Source organism: Hemitrygon akajei, chromosome 23, assembly GCF_048418815.1.
Source record: "Hemitrygon akajei chromosome 23, sHemAka1.3, whole genome shotgun sequence".
Lineage (NCBI taxonomy): Eukaryota > Metazoa > Chordata > Chondrichthyes > Myliobatiformes > Dasyatidae > Hemitrygon > Hemitrygon akajei.
Genome location: NC_133146.1, coordinates 21,625,314 through 21,644,332, shown reverse-complemented (window position 1 = coordinate 21,644,332; position 19,019 = coordinate 21,625,314). Strand labels below are relative to the sequence as shown.

General features: G+C 40.7%; 1 protein-coding gene across 2 annotated transcripts in view; it reads left to right on the top strand.

Annotated features, from left to right (window-relative positions):
* The window catches only part of supv3l1 (SUV3-like helicase), a 50,133-nt gene extending 36,556 nt beyond the window's left edge, over positions 1-13,577 (top strand). For both annotated transcript variants that reach the window (XM_073027170.1, XM_073027171.1), the window contains 2 exons: positions 4,012-4,160; positions 6,933-13,577. In XM_073027170.1, coding sequence (XP_072883271.1) covers positions 4,012-4,160; positions 6,933-7,392 — 609 coding nt within the window. In that variant the 3' untranslated portion in view covers positions 7,393-13,577. The remainder of the gene's footprint in view (positions 1-4,011; positions 4,161-6,932) is intronic.
* The last annotated feature ends 5,442 nt before the right edge of the window (positions 13,578-19,019 follow it).

Here is a 19,019-nt window from a genome sequence, read left to right as displayed (position 1 = left end):
CTTTATGGACAACATTAAAGCTGGTTGCATAGTAGACATTGTATGTTGTCCACTATTACACTAGGATCTGAATCTTCTGGTAAATTGGGTTAAGGCATGGCAGGTGGAATTTATCTGGGACCAGTTTGATTTAATGCATTTTGGGAATTATAACCAGGGCAGCACAAAGTGTGCTGTTGATCGCAGAGACCTAGCGGAACAAGTAAGTAGTTACCTCAAAATGGTGACATATTTAGACAGAGTGGTGGTGAAGGGAGTGTTTGGCACACTTTGTTGGTTGCACATTGAGTGCAAGTGTAGGGAAGTCATGTTGGAAACTACAAACTGTTGGTGAGACCACAGTTGGAGGACTGTGCAGTTGTGATGACAGAAATATGGAAGCAACGCGATTAAGCTAGAGACAGTGCGGAAAAGATTCCAGATTAAAACTTCAGGCTTAATTGAGGTGGTGGGAACTGGACCCAAAATCAAAACAAACTGATGTTTAGCTGATTTAAGCACTGAGGTCGAGGCTTTGGGGCTGAGGGCAAAGGATGAGCCAGTGTTCAGCTTATTACTCCATGAGGCTTTACTAGCCTCAGTGCTGTACTGCCGCTGTGGTTATGAAAGGGTTACCGTATGAGGAACATCTGGCAGCTCCTGGGCTGTATTCTCTGGAGTTCAGGGGAATGAGGGGGGATCTCATAGAAACATTCCAAATGTTAAAAGTCCTGAACAGATTAGATATGGCAAAGTTATTTCCCATGGAATGGGAGTTTAGGACAAGAGGGCACAACTTCAGGATTGAAGGATGTCCATTTAGAACAGAGATGCAGAGAAATTACTTTAGTCAGAGGGTGGTAAACCTGTGGAATTTGTTGCCGTGAGTGGATGTGGAGGCCAAGTCATTGGGTGCATTTAAGGCAGAGATAGATAGGTTCTTCATTAGCCAGGGCATCAAAGGGTATGGGGAGAAGGCAGAGGAGTGGGGATGGCTGGAAAAATTGGATCAACCCATGACTGAATGGCAGAGCAGACTCAATGGGCTGAATGGCCTACTTCTGCTCCTATATCTTATGGACTCACTTTTGAAACTCTGCAGTTCATGTTCTGTGTATTATTTATTTACCTTTTTATTGTTTGCATGATTTGTCCTCTATTTTGCATATTGGGTGTTTGACCATCTTTGTAATGTGTTTTTTTTGTGAATTCTATTGTGTTTCTTTGTTTTGTGGCTGTTTGCAAGAAGACGAATCTCGAGGTTGTATCTATATGTACTTTGAACTTTTGAACAAGAATATTGCTGGAACTGGAGGGCTTGAACTATAAGGGGAGACTCTTTTTCCCAAGAGACTGACCCTACAGAGATTTATAAGGTAGAGACGTGTAAATAGATAACCAGTATTTTTCCCACATGTTTAATACCAGAGGCCATGCATTTAAGTCAAGAGGGGTAAGTTGAAAGGAGGTGTGCAGGGCGAGTTTTTTTTAAACAGTGGTAGGTGCTTAGAATGCTTTTCGAGAGGTGGTAGTGGAGGTAAATACATGGAGGTGTTTAGGTAGCAAATAAATATGGAGGGATATGTACATTCTATAGGTTGAAGGGATTGGATGAGTTAGGCATTTAAATAATTCAGCACATCTTGAGCTGAAGGGCCAGTTACTGTTCTGTGTTCTATAAAATCATGAATTGCATAGGTAAGGTGGATGGTCACTGTCTTTCCCAGGATAGGGGTGTCTAGCGTTTGAAGGTATAGGTTTAAGGTGGGAGGTGAATGATTTAAATGGAATCTGAGGGGCAAGTTTTTCCACACCAATTCCTGGGTAGGCATATGGAGTGAAGAGCCCTGAGGAATTGTAGAATCAGGTTCAATTACAATATCTGAAATTGTACATGGATAGAAAAGATTTAGAGGGATATGGACTAAATGCAGACAAATGGGACTAGCTCAGGAAGGTATCTCGGGCAGAATGTACAACTTGGGCCAAAGAGCTTGTTTCCCTGCAATATAAATCTACAACTCTATGATTAAAGGCTTTCTTAAATGGCTACCTTGCCAAGCATTGGAATACAGATTCTTTCACTAAGAAAAACATATTGGCATGTACCTGGTCAAGTTCCTTGTAAGTTAACATGAGATCATTTTTTATATCAAGTTAAGTCAACTTTTATTGTCATTTCGACTTTAACTGCTGGTACAGTGCATTGTAAAAATGAGACAACGTTTTTCAGGACCATGGTTTACATGACACAGTACAAAAAACTAGATTGAACTATGTAATAAAAAAAAAACAGAGAAAGCAATACTAGACTACAGACCTACACTGGACTGCATAAAGTGCACAAAAACAATGCAAGCATTACAATAAATAATAAACAAGTCAGTAGGGTAAGGTGTCAGTCCAGGCTTCGGGTATTCAGGAGTCTGATAGCTTGGGGGAAGAAACTGTTATATAGTCTGGTCGTGAGAGCCCGAATGCTTCGGAGCCTTTTCCCAGACGGCAGGAGGGAGAAGAGATTGTATGAGGGGTGCATGGGGTCCTTCATAATGCTGTTTCCTTTGCGGATGCAGCGTGTAGTGTAAATGTCCGTGATGGCGGGAAGAGAGACCCCAATGACCTCACTATCCGCTGCAGGGTCTTGCAATCCGAGATGGTGCAATTTCCGAACCAGGCAGTGATGCAGCTGCTCAGGATGCTCTCAGTACAACCCCTGTAGAATGTGATGAGGATGAGGGGGTGGGAGATGGACTTTCCTCAGCCTTCGCAAAAAGTAGAGATGCTGCTGGGCTTTCTTTGCTATGGAGCTGGCGTTGAGGGACTTAGTGAGATTCTCCGTCAGGTGAACACCAAGAAATTTGGTGCTCTTTATGATCTCTACCAAGGAGCCGTTGATGTTCAGCGGGAAGTGAATATATATCAAAATATATATATTTTATACTCCAGAGATTATAGGCTCTATACATTTAATCCTTTGCAACTGATTACTACTTTACACTTGGAATCAATTTAGTAGAATATGAGATCCCTTCTTAACCTGTTCTTAATAGAGCAATTGATCTTACAATCTAATTGAGATAGCAGTCTTTCTTTCAAAAGATACCTCCTTGCCTGCCCATTGCCTCCCTCTGGTGCTCTTTCCTTCCCCTCCCCCCCCCACACCTTTTTTTTCTTTCTTCCATGGTCTTCTATCTCTTTCACTTATCAATTTCCTAGCTCTGCTTCATCCCCCCCTCCCAAGTTTCACCTATCACCTGCTGTTTTTTCTCTCCACTCCCCCCCCCCCCCCCCCCAACCTTTTAAATTTACTCCTCAGCTTTTTCTCCCTCAGTCCTGACGAAGGGTTTCGGCCCAAAACGTTAACTGCTTTTTTCCATTGATGCTGCTTGGCCTGCTGACTTCCTCCAACATTTTGTGTTTGTTGCTTGGGTTTCCAGCATCTGCAGATTTTCTCTTGTCTGTAAACATAGATGATCTGTTCAGATTTTGTACTTTTCTAGAGCTTGATAATTCTCTGTGAATCAGTGGTGTCCTGAGACGATCAAAATGCCAGTGAATACCCAGATTCGACAGTAATATGCCTAATGTTTTTTAGAATACTCGCTTATTGTAAATTATTACGGAATGGCTGATACCATGCAATGTAGTAGAGCTCTGAAGTGATAAGATCATGAATGCTATGTGTATAATATGTACGTATGCACTGAATCAATGAAGAAATGCCTTGAATGTTTTAAAAACTAACTGGCTGCATATAAGGGTCATTACAGTTTATTGATTAGCTCTTAGTAAAATCCATTATTATCTAAAAGACAGTGTTGCTCACCATAAGACAAACTACTTGTAATAACTAAATAAAATCACCAACTTGGACACAGCTATATTCACCCAAGTGGTTTGTCAGTCTAGAGAGTGACAGAAATTTGATTATCCAAATAGCATAGAATATTGCACAGTTATTATGCCGTTGCTTTGATATTTGCTGATGTGATCTTGGTTACTTTTCACATTATGCCTTTATGAATTTTACAGTTCGCGCGACAGTTCAGTAGGAATGAACCGCTGACATTTGACTGGTTGTGCCAGCACATTCACTGGCCATTGACGCCGCCACAAAATATTAAAGACCTTGTACATCTGGAGGCAGTGCACGATGTGTTGGATCTCTACCTTTGGTTAAGGTGAGTTTTTTTAAAAGTATTTGTTTTCAGGATTTGGTCCGCTGTTGAGGTCAGTACTTACTACACCTGAGCAGATTCTTGAACCTCTGCTGTACTTATCAAGATGCTTGTTGTTTGGGTAAAGATCTAGTCTTTCATGCAAGTGAAGCCGTCTGAGGCAGAGGTGACGGGGTGCCATGAGGGAGAAGCTCACAGGTGATGAAGTTCCTATGTGCCTACTGCATGTGACCTTCTGGACACAGTTGTGTCTCATTAAAGATGTCCTGGCAGTGTTGACTGCAGCAATGGTGTGACAGCATTAGAAGTAGTAAATGTTTGGGGAGTTTTATTGTGTGCTCATCGAGTGGGCTGCATTATCGTGAATGGAGATGAACTTCCTGGGTGTTTGAATGGGGAAGATTGTGTCAAGTGCCTTGTAGATGGTGGAAAAGTTTAACAGAGTTGTGAATTATTTAAGTTTCTGAGTTTTATCAATGGCTGGTCTAATCAATTTTCTGGTCACCATCTACCCTTTTGTAAATCCCCTCCCCACAGTGCTTGCAATGCCCTCTCATTCCCATTTGATTCCACTCCAGTTCTCTGGGATGTTGATGGGTTGATTAGTGGTAATGCTGATTAATATTAGGGAGAGGTAATTATTTCCTGACACTACAATGTTACTTTCCTCATGCTGAATGTTTATTCATATTTTGCTGATGCAAAAACTGAGTGCATCACTTTCTGAGGCATTGCAAATGGAATTGAATATTGATGTAATCATCATCAAATTCCAAATCAGAGCTTATCACACGAAAGAAACAAACAGCTAAAGATAACTGGACCCAGGACACTGCCTTGAGGAATAACCCCAGTAATGCTCTAATGCAATCATCTTTTATACTAGGTGGTTATCTAACTGGTAGGGGGATTTCTCCTTGACTTCCATCGATGTCATCCAGGGCTCCTTGATGCCAGACTTATCAATACTGGTGACCTTGCCGATAGAATTCAGCTCAGTTGTCTGGATCAATTCTGTGATTCGATCTGAGTTTCATTGGTTCTGTTATATTCATAACTAATTAACACTAAACAAGCTTTAATAAATAAATGCTACTTGACAACAGTGGTGACATCTTCCAACACTTTGGGAGTAGAATATGGGATGTAATTCACTACCGTTTGTGAACAGAATACAACTGCCTTTGTGTTCATACTTGGTAGATGCCTCTGCTTTAGCTGTGCCAGAGCAGATGAAGCATAAATCTTCAACATTGTAGCTGGAAGGTTTTGTGCACTAATTTGGAGTGAATTGAATTGGTGAAGATTGTCTTCTGTGTGTTTGAGATCCTATGAGGAGTTGGCTTTGCTGTGTGTAAATAATACTGCTTTATTTTTAGCATTGTTGCTTTGCACGAATGTTGTTGGAGTTAAATGATTTTAGAGGAGGTGCCTCTTCCTGGCTGCATCACTGCCTGGTATGGGAATGTACCTCCCTTAATTACGAGACTCTGCACAGAGCGGTGCGGACAGCCCAGCGCATCTGGAGTTGTAAAATTCCCATGATTCAGGACAAGAAAGCAGAGAGTGGGAGTAAAGGGATCCTATTCTGGCTGCTGGTTACCAGTGGAGTTCCACAGGGTTTGCTGTTGGAACTGCTGCTTTTTATAATGTATATCAGTGATTTGGACTGTAGGATTAATGGATTTGTGGCTAAATTTGCCAATGATGCAAAGATAGGTGGAGGAGTAGGTAGTTTTGAGGAAACAGAGAGCCTGCAGAGAGACTTAGATAGTTTAGGGGTATGGGCAAAGAAGTGGCAAATGAAATACAATGTTGGAAAGTGTATGGCCATGCACTTTTGTGGAAGAAATACACTGGAAAACTGTTATTTAGATGGGGAGAGATGCAAAGGGTCTTGGGAGTCCTTGTGCAGGATGCATTAAAGGTTAACCTCCAAGTTGAGTTGGTGATGAAGAAGGCAAATGCAATGTTGGCATTCATTTCTAGAAGTATAGAGTATAAGAGCAGGGATGTAATGTTGAGGCACTAAAAGGCACTTGTGAGACCACACTTGGAGTATTGTGTGCAGTTTTGGGCTCCTTATTTTAGAAGGGATATACTGACACTGGAGAGGGTTCAGAGAAGATTCATGAGAATTATTCCAGGAATAAAAGGGTTACCGTATGAGGAATGTCTGGCAGCTCTTGGGCTGTATTCCCTGGAGTTCAGGAGAATGAGGGGATCTCGTAAAAACATTCCAAATGTTAAAAGGCCTGAATAGATTAGATATGGCAAAGTTATTTACCATGGTAGGGGAGTCCAGGACAAGAGGGCATGACTTCAGGATTAAAGGACGTTCGTTTAGAACAGAGATGTGGAGAAATTACTTTAGTCAGTAGGTGGTAAATCTGTGGAATTTGTTGCCATGAGTGGCTGTGGAGGCCAAATCATTGGGTGCGTTTAAGGCAGAGATAGATAGGTTCTTGATTAGCCAGGCAATCAAAGGGTATGAGGAAAAGGCAGGGATTGGGGATGACTGGAAGAATTGGATCAGCTCATGATTGAATGGTGGAGCAGACTCGACGGGCCAAATGGCCTGCTTCTGCTCCTATATCTTATGGTCTTTTGGATTTGGGATTTTTAAATGCTGTTCTAGCAATTCTACTAAACTGTACAGGAAGAGTCAGTTGGTATAATCTTAGTTGATAACTTTTTCAGCATGATTTGGAATTTGAATACATTTCAACCTGGTCTTGATTTGTTAATTTCTCTGGTCATTATTTTGTTTTTCAGTTATCGGTTCATGGATATGTTCCCAGATGTGAATTTTGTCCGGGATATTCAGGCTGAACTAGACACTATCATACAGATTGGAGTAAAGAACATCACCCGTCTGATCCGGGCATCCAATTCAGTTTCTATTACTGCTGCTGTGGGACCCGATGGTTCTAATCATGGAGGAGTACGGGAAAAACGTAGGATAAATATGGATAATGGCAGTATATCCCGGCGGCTACGGGGGTCCAAAGCTCTAGGCTACAGACCGGTGACTTCTGAAACAGGTGCACCTGTGCGAGCTGGTGACTCCTTGAGTGAAAGGCTGGTCCAGGAAGGACACCTTACAGCTGAATTACTGCAGCAGCTTCGAGAGGAATGGGTAGCAAGTCATGGCTATGGCCTCCAAGGTCGTAGAGACACTGCTGCGCAAGTTGCGAATAAAGCAACTCACAAAGGATCGAGGAAGAAGAAATAAATTCAGTATATTTATTTGACTCTGAAGTTTTTTGCTACCAGTATAAACAATAAAGAAGTGATTGGTCTATATGTAAATTGCCAGATTTATCAGTTTGATATCTTTGGCAACAGTACAGAAGTCATAGTAAATATGTATAGTTTATATAAGAGCCTTGACTTTTTCAATACTGAAACACGAAAATTCACAGAAGATTAATGATAGTGGTTTGCAAAAGAAGTACTAGGCATCCCATCAGAGCAGAACTGGATTCACTGCAGAGACCTGTATTTTTTTTAAAGGACAGAGCAACAGAGATGTGGAGTGACGGAATTGCAGAGCTGAAGCCTAGGTAGCTGAACGTGCAACAGCAGTAATGGAACCTAGGAAGTGGTAAATGTAGGAAAAATCGAAGTAGGAGAGGCCTTTTGGGGCTACGAGGCCAGATGAAGTTACTGTAGTCGGATGGGAAGAACCAATGGAAGGATTTGAACAGAAGAAAGAGCATTTTCAAATTGGTGTTTATCACGAGATTAAGCAATAAGTAATCAATTATCATTGAGGTGATAGATGATCAATATTTTATAGAACTTGCAGCCTGAGATGCAGAGAAGTTTTTTAAGATTGGAAGATGGGAAATCATTCAAAACATGATGGAATTAATTTTTTAAAAATCCAGGGTGAGGCTTTCAGCAGCTTTGCACAAACAAAAGCCTCTGAACTCATATGAAGTCATTTTTCATTTTAAATAATAATCTGCTGTTTGATTCCTTTTATCAGTGGATGACCTTGCATATTCATAGTTATAGATGTACAAACTTCATACTGGGTGTGTTGGAGGTTTGGATGGAACATGTCAACTTAAATATCACTGCCGATAATGTTTGGAGAGAAAAAAGGCTTTTATTTAAAAATTGAATTATTACCCACAAAGACAATGTGGAGTAATCTCAATCTATTGACAGGGCCTCCTGTGCCATAGAACCATTATATGGGCTAATTTTTGTTCTATCCATTTACAAAATAAGGTAATGTCAAAGCACTTAATATATGTGGCCCATTTCATCAAAAAGGTAATCACCCCATTTGAAGAGCAGAGTGACACCTATAGACACTCATTCTAACAATTGAATCCAGGGTAACGTGTGTGACCATGATTGTCACATCACAATGGCAGCCAGTGAATTGCAACTTGGTCTCAACTCTGGGAGGTGACAGGTCAAAACTCACTCAGTGCCAGTCTTGAAGGAGCAGTTTTGGTCAGAGCTTTCAAAGACTAACACCTGCGTTTTATTGTCCTGATGCTGCTTCCTTTCATATGTAGTGGTAAGGAAAAGATTACCTCAATTACCTGTGAAGGAGTTTTGTGCTTTGAAGAAAGAATTTCTCGTACTTGCCAAACTGGAAGTGAGATTGAGATTGCTTATACTTGTATTAGTGGAGCTAACTGAAAAGAGAGTGGCAATGTATGGACCATAAGATCTAGAAGCAGAATTAGGCCATTCGGCCCATTGAATGTTCTACTATTTGATGGTGGCTGATTCATTATCCCTCTCAAACCTGTTCTCCTGCTTTTCACCCGTAACATTTGTCGCCTTTATTAATCAAGAATCTATCAATCTCCACTTTAAATATGTTCAGTGACTTGATCTCCACAGCAGCCTGTGGCAATGAATTCCTTATGTTTGTCACCCACCGGCTAAAGAAATTCTACCTCATCTCTGTTCTAAATGGATGTGTTCCTATTCTGAGACTGTGCCTTCTGGTCCCAGACTCTCCCCCATTATTGGAGACATCCTCTCCACATCCACTCTATCTTGGCCTTTCAATATTCAGTAAGTTTCAAATAAACCCCCACCCCATCCCCATTTTTCTAAAATCCATAGTGTACAGGAACGCTCCAAATACATTAACCCTTTCATTTCTAGGATCATTCTCGTGAACCTTTTGCCCCCCTCCAATACCAGCACATCCTTTTCTCATTAAGGGGCCGGAAACTCTCAAGTGCAGTCTCAGCAATGCATTCTTGCTTTTTTTTATATTCTAGTCCTCTTGCAATGATTGCTAACCTAATAAGCTATGCTATCCAGTTTTTAAAGACATAAAGATTGCTGATAAAGTGGAGAAAATTGCTAAAGATTGGCCTCTGAAACCTGTTCCCTCAACTGGAACCATCTCCTATCTCACTGGTCCTGTAAGCACCATGTATTGCTTTGTCTGAGTTTTGTATTTTTGTTGAATTATTGCTACTTGGCATCATCGTGGTAAATCCAGTGATGACTTTGTCTTTCTCTCAGAGCACACCTAAACTTCCCAATTCTCTCCAAAGTCTTTACTCATCATTTAAACTGTCCTACATAGAATCTCATTCTCACAGTTTCCCTAGTATATTTTATGGTCTTGCATTTTAGTCCCACTGAAGGCCCAGAATCTAATCTTTTTGACCTAATCTGTCCATGTTGACTGTGTTACCCTGCTAGTGAGTTCCATCTGTTCACAATTACCGTATAGCTTTTAAATCTCTCATATCCGTGCATTCATCTAAATGTTAATATGTCTGCTTCAACCACTCTTTCTGGCAGTTCATTCCAAATATGCACTAACCTTTGCCCTTATGTTTTTAGGGATCCCTTCCGAGGAAAAAGACTGTTTTTACCCTGTGATCTTTATCATTCACCTCCCAATCTCATAGAATGGGGAATGAAATCCCAGTCTGCACTTTCCTAAATCAAAGGAATATGATCTGAACTGTTTCTGGCATTCAGTTGTTCAACATATTAAGCTCAATGGTAGTAGCCACCAGGCTTTAGCAGTACACCATAAATCATAGGAGCAGAGTTTTAAAGATTTAAAAATTGCCAATAAAATGGAGTAAATTGCTAAAGGATGGCCTCTGAAGCCTGTTCCCTCAACTGGAACCATATCTGCTCCGCCATTCCATCATGGCTGATACATTATCCCTCTCAGCCCATTTTCCTGCCTTCACTGTAACCTTAGACCCCGTAACTAATCAAGAACCTATCAACCTTAGTTTTAAGTATACCCAATTACTTGGCCTCCATGGCTGTCTGTGGCAATGAATTCTTTGGATTTACCACACTCTGGCTAAGGAATTTTATTAATTTATTTAGAGATACAGCGTGAAACAGGCTCTTCGTTCCATGCTGCCCAGCAACCCACTGATTTAACCCTAGCCTAATCAGGACAATTTATAATGACCAATTAAGTGGTGTGTCTGTGGGCTGTGGGAGGAAACCACAGCATGGGGAGGCAACCCATGCTCACATGGGAAGGAACATACAAACTTAGTTATAGATGGCGCTGGAACTCCAAACTCTTGACATTCTGAGCTGTAATAGTGTTGCAGTAACTGCTATGCTACTGTTATTAGAGCCATGTACAAATCATTATGACACTAACTAATCCTGCTCAACTCCACACAATTATATGCACTAGAGCTTTTAAACCCAGCACCATCCTCCAATTAATACTGTTTTAGAGTCATACAGCACAGAATATGCCCTTCACCTCACCATGTCCATGGCAACAATTAAGTATCAATTGCCAGCATTTAGTCTATGGCCTTTCATGTCTTAGAGGTTCGAGTATACATCCAGATAGTTTTTAAAACATTGTTAGAGTAACTGTCTCCACCATCTTCTCAGACGGTGCATCTCAGATTGCAGCCATCCTCTGGATAAAACAAAATTCTCAGATCCTCTATTCCTCTTACTCCTCACTCTGCCCATGTTCATCATAACTGATTGTCACACTCTAGGAAAGAACTCCTGTTAGACATATACAGAGCTGCACACTATAGCATGGCCTTACTGATGTACAGTTGTAAAAAGAAAGTCTCCGCTTGTAATATGCAATGAGGACAAGTGCCATATGCCTTCACCACCCTGTCTAAATGTGTTGCTGCTCCCAGGGAACCAAGTAGCCCTAGGTGTCTTTGGTCAATAACTCTCCCCGTCCCTGCCATTCACTGTGCTCGATCTGCCCAGATTTACTTTCCTAAAATCCATCATTTTGTCTTTATCCAAGTTAAACAGCATTTGCCATCACTTTGCACACTTTCCCAGTGAATTCCTCCGCATCTGTTGAAAAAGAAAGTCCCTTTTGGTGCCATCTGGTCCTAGACTCTCCATGAAGCTTCCTCTCCATGTTTACTGTATCTAGGTCTTTTAATAGGCTATAGGTTTCAATGAGATTCCACCCCCCACCCCCCCATTCCACTAAACACCAGTGAGAACAGGGCCTGAGCCATCAAATGCTCCTCATGTTCCCAGATTATTCTTATGACCCCGCACATCATTTCATAGATCTGACAAAACTGCTCACAAAACTCCAAATTCAGTCTTGCCACCTTTAATCTCTTCAGTCTTAAAACCTACTTCTCTCACCCACACTTTCATTTATCAAGTTTCAGGTTTTCCCCCAGCCCTCTCTTAATTTATCTCTTACAGAAAGTGGATTATGATCTCCATCATACAAAATTCCTCTCTAGGCTGCTTTGAGAGTGAACAAAATTGGAGGCTTTTCATTAACTTGTATTCTCCTATACAAAATCCTCACAGCACACCATCAAGGTTTCTACTCAGAAAAAGCACCTGTCCAAGAGCAATGAATATTGAACCAGTTCCGTTTTTTTTTTCTCTCCTTGTATTTGAAATGTTTATACCTATGTAATCCTGGTGCCATTTGAATTCATTTCTGTTTATTCTCACAACTTCAATTGAATAACTTGTGAATTGTTTTTTAAAATCTCTATTCAGTCCATCACAAAGCAACCTTTCTCCTGTTTTGCACCTATGCCCTCCTCTATCACCTATATTATTAAATAGACTTTGGTCACTGAGTCCACAGTGCCTTATAAAAGTATTCAGCCCCCAACTATTTATAACCTGCATTCATCAATTTAACTGAGAATTTTTATCTATGAATCACATGTTTTTTTAGAGTCCCAAAACAGAAAATTGTAAAGCATGAAAAACAAAAAATTCAAAACTGAAATGTCAGCACTTAAAAAGTATTCATTGCCCCTTGCTCAGTACTTAGTTGAACCATGTCTTGCAGCTATTACAGCCAGTAGTCTTTTTGAATAAGTCTCCATTAGCTTTGCACAATCTGATGGAGCAAGATTTGCCTGTATTTCCTTGCAAAATTGCTCAAGCTCTGCTAAGATATTTGGGGAGTGGTGGGCAGCAATCCTGAGGTCAGGACTCTGGGCCACTCAATGACATCATTTTTTTTTCCATTTGAAGCCACTCCATGGTTGCTCTGGCCGTGTGCTTTGGGACATTGTCCTGCTAAAAGATGAACTTCCCCATTTTAAGCTTTCCGTCAGAGGCTAAGCTAACAGGTTTTTATTCAAGATCTCTGTATGTAGCAGCATTCATCATCTCATCAATCCTGACCAAATTTCCAGTCCCTGCTGCTCAAAAGCATCCCCATAGCATGATGCTACCTTCACTAAACTTTACAGTAGGGATGGCGTTACTGGCTGATGCTCAGTTATTAGATTTATGCCACATTGGCTGCTTAGTGTTTAGACAAGAAAGTTCCAGTTTATTCTCATCTGACAACACAACCACCTTCCACGTATTTACAGTATCATCTAAGTGTTGCTTTGCAAACTCTATGGGCAAGGTTATGCTTTCTTTTTCTTAGCCAAGGCTTCTTCCTTGCCACTCTTCCATAAATATGGTTATTGTGCAATGTCTTAGAGATTGTGGAACTGTGACCTTCATCTTCAGTTGCAGCCACTGGCTTCTGCAGCTCACTCAGAGTGACCGTTGATGTCACAGTAGCCTCTCTTACAAGTGCCATTCTTCTCTGGCAACTAAGTTTAGATAGGTGGTGTGGCTGTGGTTTCATATTTTTTCCACTTTTTCATGGTGGACTACACTTGACACCATCTGAAAGGAAATTTCCTTGACTTGTCTTGAACGTTCTTTTGTCTTCATTTGGTTTGGTCTGTTGAAAATCTGCTGTACTGTTGGACCTTATGTATTATGAATTCATTGTAAACAGGTAATCCTTCAATTTTCTACATAAACAATGGGTGAGTTGGTAAGGTAATACATATTACACCTGTGGAAAATTAGTGTAGTAATTACAAAGGGGATAAATATTTTTTCAACCTCAATTTTGGTTTTTAATTCTTAATAAATTGTTGACGGGTTTTGGAATATTTCTTTCAATATGATGTGATGCACTGTGCTTTGTAGTCTAACTAAAAAAATCCTACTTCAATGTATTATCAATTTAGAAAATGAGAGCAAAATGTGAGGGCTGAATACTTTTTCAAGGTTCTGTATGTTGCACAAATACTTTTTTTTTCTTCCTATCTACCTCCAAGAAACTCAGCTGCCTGGCACTAAGTTTCACTCTTCCATGATCCTTTCCTTTATTCACATTGATTCAGTTTTAAAAGAGGAAGGGAAAAGAGCTGTTAAGTTTAAAATAGGATGGGGGCAAAAAGTCTCCATCAGCTTGAAGAGTGTGCAGAAAACTAAGGCATTATGAGTTTTTAAAAAATGTAGCTAATAGGCTCAAGGAATTTAAACAATTATTTGATTTAAATAAGTCGGGAAATTTTAAATGTTTGATCTGGGAAGCTATGCAGTAAGTTTAATAGAGTTATACAGCACAGAAACAGGCATTTCAGCCTAACTCTTCTCTGACTACCTGAGTTGTGCTGTGTGGGAACCCAGTGATACTTCCTCTGTCCTGGATAGCAGGTGCTGAAAAAGTCACCAGCTGGAGGAGCTTAAGCTCTGGATTTAAAGCTAAGATTAAAGATCAGCTTCATTTATCACATGTATACAGTCGCAAGCATTCATTGAAATGCATCATTTGTGGCAACGACCAACATAGTTCGAGGATGTGCTGGGGCCAACCAGCAAGTGGTGCCATACTTCTGGTATAAACAATTGTATTTGTACCTTTATCTGGCAGCAATTTACATTCGCCAAATAACCTATCAATGTGCATATCTTTGGAATGTGGGAGGAAATCAGAACCCCTGAGATATAGATCATAAGATATAGGAGCAGAATCAGGTCATTTTGCCCATTGAGTCTGCTCTGCCATTTCATCGTTGCTAATCCAATTTTCCTTTCAGCCCCCGTCTCCCCAAACCCTGTATCCCTTCATGCCCTGACCAGTCAAGAATCCATCAAACTCTGTCTTAAATGTACATAAAGGCTTGTCCTCCACAGCTACCTATGGCAGATAATTCCACAGATACGCCATTCACTGGCAGAAGAAATTACTCCTCATCTCCATTATAAAAGGATGTCCCTCTATTCTGAGGCTGCATCCTTGGGTTGTGTACTCTCCCAACACAGGAAGCATCCTCTCCATATTCACTCTATCAAGGCCTTACATTGTTCGATAGGTTTCAATGAGGTCACCCATCATTCTGCATTCTACTGAATATGGGCCCAGTGCCATCAAATGCTCTTCATTTGACAAGCCATTCAATCCTGGAATCACACTCTCCAGTTTCAACACATCCTTTCCAAGATAAGGGCCCAAACCTGCTCACAACACTGCAAGTGAGGTCTCACCTGTGCTTTATAAAGTCTCAACACCAAATCCTTACTTTTATATTCTAGTCCTCTTGAACTGAAAGCTAACATTGCATTTGCCTTCCTCACCACAGACTCAACTTGAAAATTAACCTTTAGGGAATCCTGCACAAGGACTCCCAAGTCCCTTTGCACCTCAGTTTTTTGTATTTTCTTTCCATTTAGAAAATAGTCAACCCTTTCATTTCTTCCACTGAAGTGCATGACCATACACCTCCTGGCACTGTATGCCATCTGTCTTTTCCTTGATTATTCTCCTAATCTGTCTAAGTCCTTCTGTAGCCTCTCCATTTCTTCAAAACTACCTACTCCCCACCTATCTTCATATTGTTTGCAAACTTTGCAACAAAGCCATCATTCAATCATATTGACATAAAGTAAAAAGAATCAGTCCCAACACAGACCATGTGGAATACCATAGTCATCAGCAGCCAACCAGAAAAGGGATCCCTTTATTCCCATTCTTTACCTCCTGGCAATCAGTCACTACTTTATCCGTGCTAGAATCTTTCCTGTAATACCATGGGCTTGTAGCTTGTTAAGCAGCCTCATGCATGAAAGGCCTTCTGAAAATCCAAGATCACAACATCAACTGATTCTTCTATGTCTATCTTGCTTGTTAAGAGATTTGTCAGGCAAAGTCTTCCTTGATGCAATCATGCTGACTACGGGATATTTTATTATGTGCCTCCAAGTACCCTGAGACCATATCCTTAGTAATCGACTCCTACATTTTCCCAGCTACTGAGGTCAGACTAACTGGCCTATAGTTTTCTTTCTTCTAATTTTTTCCCTTCTTGAAGAGTGGAGTGACATTTGCAATTTTCCAATCTTCTGCAACCATTCCAGAATATAGCGATTCTTGAAAGATCTTTGCTAATGTCTCCACATTCTCTTCATCCACCTCTTTCAGAACCCTTTGGTCCAGGTGACTTATCTACCTTCAGACCTTCCAGTTTCCCAAGAACCTTCTCTCTAGTAATGGTAACTTCACACACTTAATGACTCCTGATACCTGGAACTTCCACTATACTGCTCGTGTCTTCCATAGTGAAGACTGATGCAAAATATGTTGTGAAACTTGTGTTGTGGCAGCAGTACAGTGCAATACATAAAAGTTATTCTATAGGTTATACATAAAAAATAAATCAGTGCAAAAAAGAGCAAAAAACGTGAGGTAGTGTTCATGGTCCACAGAAAAATCTGATGGCAGAGGGGAAGAAGCAGTTCCTAAAATGTTACTAAAGTGTGCATTTTTGGGCTGCTGTACCCAATCCCTGGTGGTAGCAATAAGAAGAGGGCATATCCTTCACTGTCCACTACACTCACAAACAGGGATTGGCAAACTTACCCACCATGTTAACACCAGTCATCCAGATTATTAATATACAGTGGATGAGAAACAACAGTGGACCCAAACCGAATCCCTGCGACACATCACTGGTCACAGGCCTTCAATTATCTGCTTTTACCAAGCCCATTTTGTAATCAATTGGCTAGCTCAGAATGGATCCTCCTACTACTACTGTTACTAATAGTAACTTATTTATAATGCACACTACACATGAACAATGTACTTCTAAGTGCTTTAGAATGGGATAAAGTGCAAACATAAAAATAAAAGACAATGTTCGAAGCAAGACTAAATAAACAGGTTTTGAACTGGTATGTAATATTATTAATTGAGCCTGTCCGCCTTATTGTTTTAGGTATTGAGTTCCATAGTTTAGGAGCGTAGCTCAAAAGAGCTGACTTGACGATTTTCTTTTGAGGGAGATTGTTTAAATTTAAAAGACTGGCGGAAGAAGATTGGAAAACTCAAGCAGGATTATAAAATGAAAGCAAATCTGTGATGTAGATCGGTCCCCAACCATTGGAAGCTTTATAAACAGGTAAGAGAAATTCAAAATGAATTCTAAAAGATACAGGAAGCCAATGCAGAATGGTTAGAATGGGTGTATTATGCTCCCTCATCCTGATTTTCATTAAAGGTCTAGCAGCAGTGTTCGGAATGAGTTGAAGTTTGTCCACATATTGTTTTGGAAGACCAGTAAAAAGTAAATTAAAGTAATCTAGTCTATTTGATTAAAAAGCCATGAATTAGTTTTTCAGCTTCGTTCCGTGATATCATCTAACCTTTCAAGCTGTCTTAAGGTCATGAGTATGTAGGACCAGCTGATTCAGGAAGTGGTAGACACAGGTCCAATTACAACATTTAACAGAAATTTGGACAGGTACATGGACTGGAAAGACTTTAAGGGATACAGACCAGATACTGGACTTAGGTAAGCACCTTTGTTGGTATTCATGGTAGGTTATCTGCTGGACCTGCTTGATTCCTTTTTATGATTCATGCATTAAGACATCTAGATTTCCACATACTTCACTCATTTGCAGCTCTTGTTATCTCCTTAGTACATAACAATCTTCTAATTGATTTCTCTTAGCAAAGTACATTCCTTACACTTCCCCCTCCATTTGCCATTTTGCTCATATCACTCATTTCCCCCATCCCTTTTCATCACTCAACATCCTCCATTTATTGCTATATTTCTACACTATTCTTGGTTGTTGTGACTGTAACAAAACCCTATTTCCCTCGGAATCAATAAAGTATGTCTGTCTGTCTGTATTTTCCCTAAATTAATTACCTCATACGCCTCTGGAATAAATTCCATTTCTATGCTTCTCCCAACTGACCATAATTGTATTCCAAAGGTTTTCTCATACATATTGAGCACAAAGCAATTTTTGTATAATCTGCAAATTACTTTATCATGCATGTATTTAAGTTTAAATCATTAATATGTAATCAAAAATGAAAGGGACTGGACATTGAAGCTCGAGGAACCCTGTGTTAATAATTTTTCCTTCATAAAAGTCAAGAACCGAATTACCCACCAATTAAAAGGCTTGCAAGGAATTCTAACACAGCTGTATCTTTTTGTATTGACTGCATCTTAGTTAATACTTGGTTGTTATAGCCTTAGTTTGGGACAGCCCTGTGGCACAGTTAGTAAAGCCTCTCCCTCAGAGCACCAAAGACCTGATGGGTGCTGACTCTGTTCCTCTGATAGAGCTTTGCCCAGTGGGCAGTCGGCGTTTGGGATTGATTAGCAAGAGCATATTAAAGGAAGGCAGGGGCAAGCGCAGTGGCCATCGTTGGAGTGGACAGAGTCAGAGTGGTGATCTTGAGGCTTCAGTCAGAGAAAGCAAAGGAAAGAAAAGCTCAAGAACGAAGTGTTTCTTCCTCCTTTCCTTCCTTTCTTTCTATCTGTTCAACTAGGACAGTAGAGATGCCAAGAAGGATAGTTGAATGCTCCTCTTGCGGGATGTGGGAAGGCAAGGAGACCTCCAGTGGCCCTGACTTCTACAACTGTGAGAAGTGAATCCAGCTGCAGCTTCTAACAATCCGCAATAAGGAGTTGGAGCTGGAACTGGATGAACTCCGGATCATTCGGGAGGCTGAGGGGGTGGCAGGTAGAACATAACTGTCCTTTCTGTCCAGGTAGTTACACCCCAGGTACAGGATACAGGAAACTGGGTGGCAGGCAGGAAGGGGAAAGTGGTTAAGGAGCCAGTGAAGAGTATATCACTTTGGATACTGTTGGCAGGGGGTGCGTGTAGGGGTTGACCTAACAGAGGAAAGTCACAGTGATCAGCTCTCTGGCCCTGAGTCTACCTTTGTGACTCAGAATGGAAGGGGGGAGAAGAGGCACGCTGTGGTGATAGGGGATTCATTAGTTAAGGGAACTCAGGTTCTGTGGGCGAGAACAAGATTCCCGGATGGTCTGTTGCCTTCCAGGGTCCAGAATATCTCAGATCAAGTTCTCAGCATTCTTAAGTGGAAGGTGAACAGCCAAAAGTCGTGGTTCACGTAGGGACCGATGACATAGGTGCGACGACTGGTGAGGTTCTGCATGTGACAAAGGAGACAAAAAAGCTGCTTCTGCTACCACACTGTTTCCAACTTCACTGAAATCCATGACACCAAGCAAGGTTCACAATTAAATTGCAAAACTTCTTATTGGAATTCTAATTGAATGATTG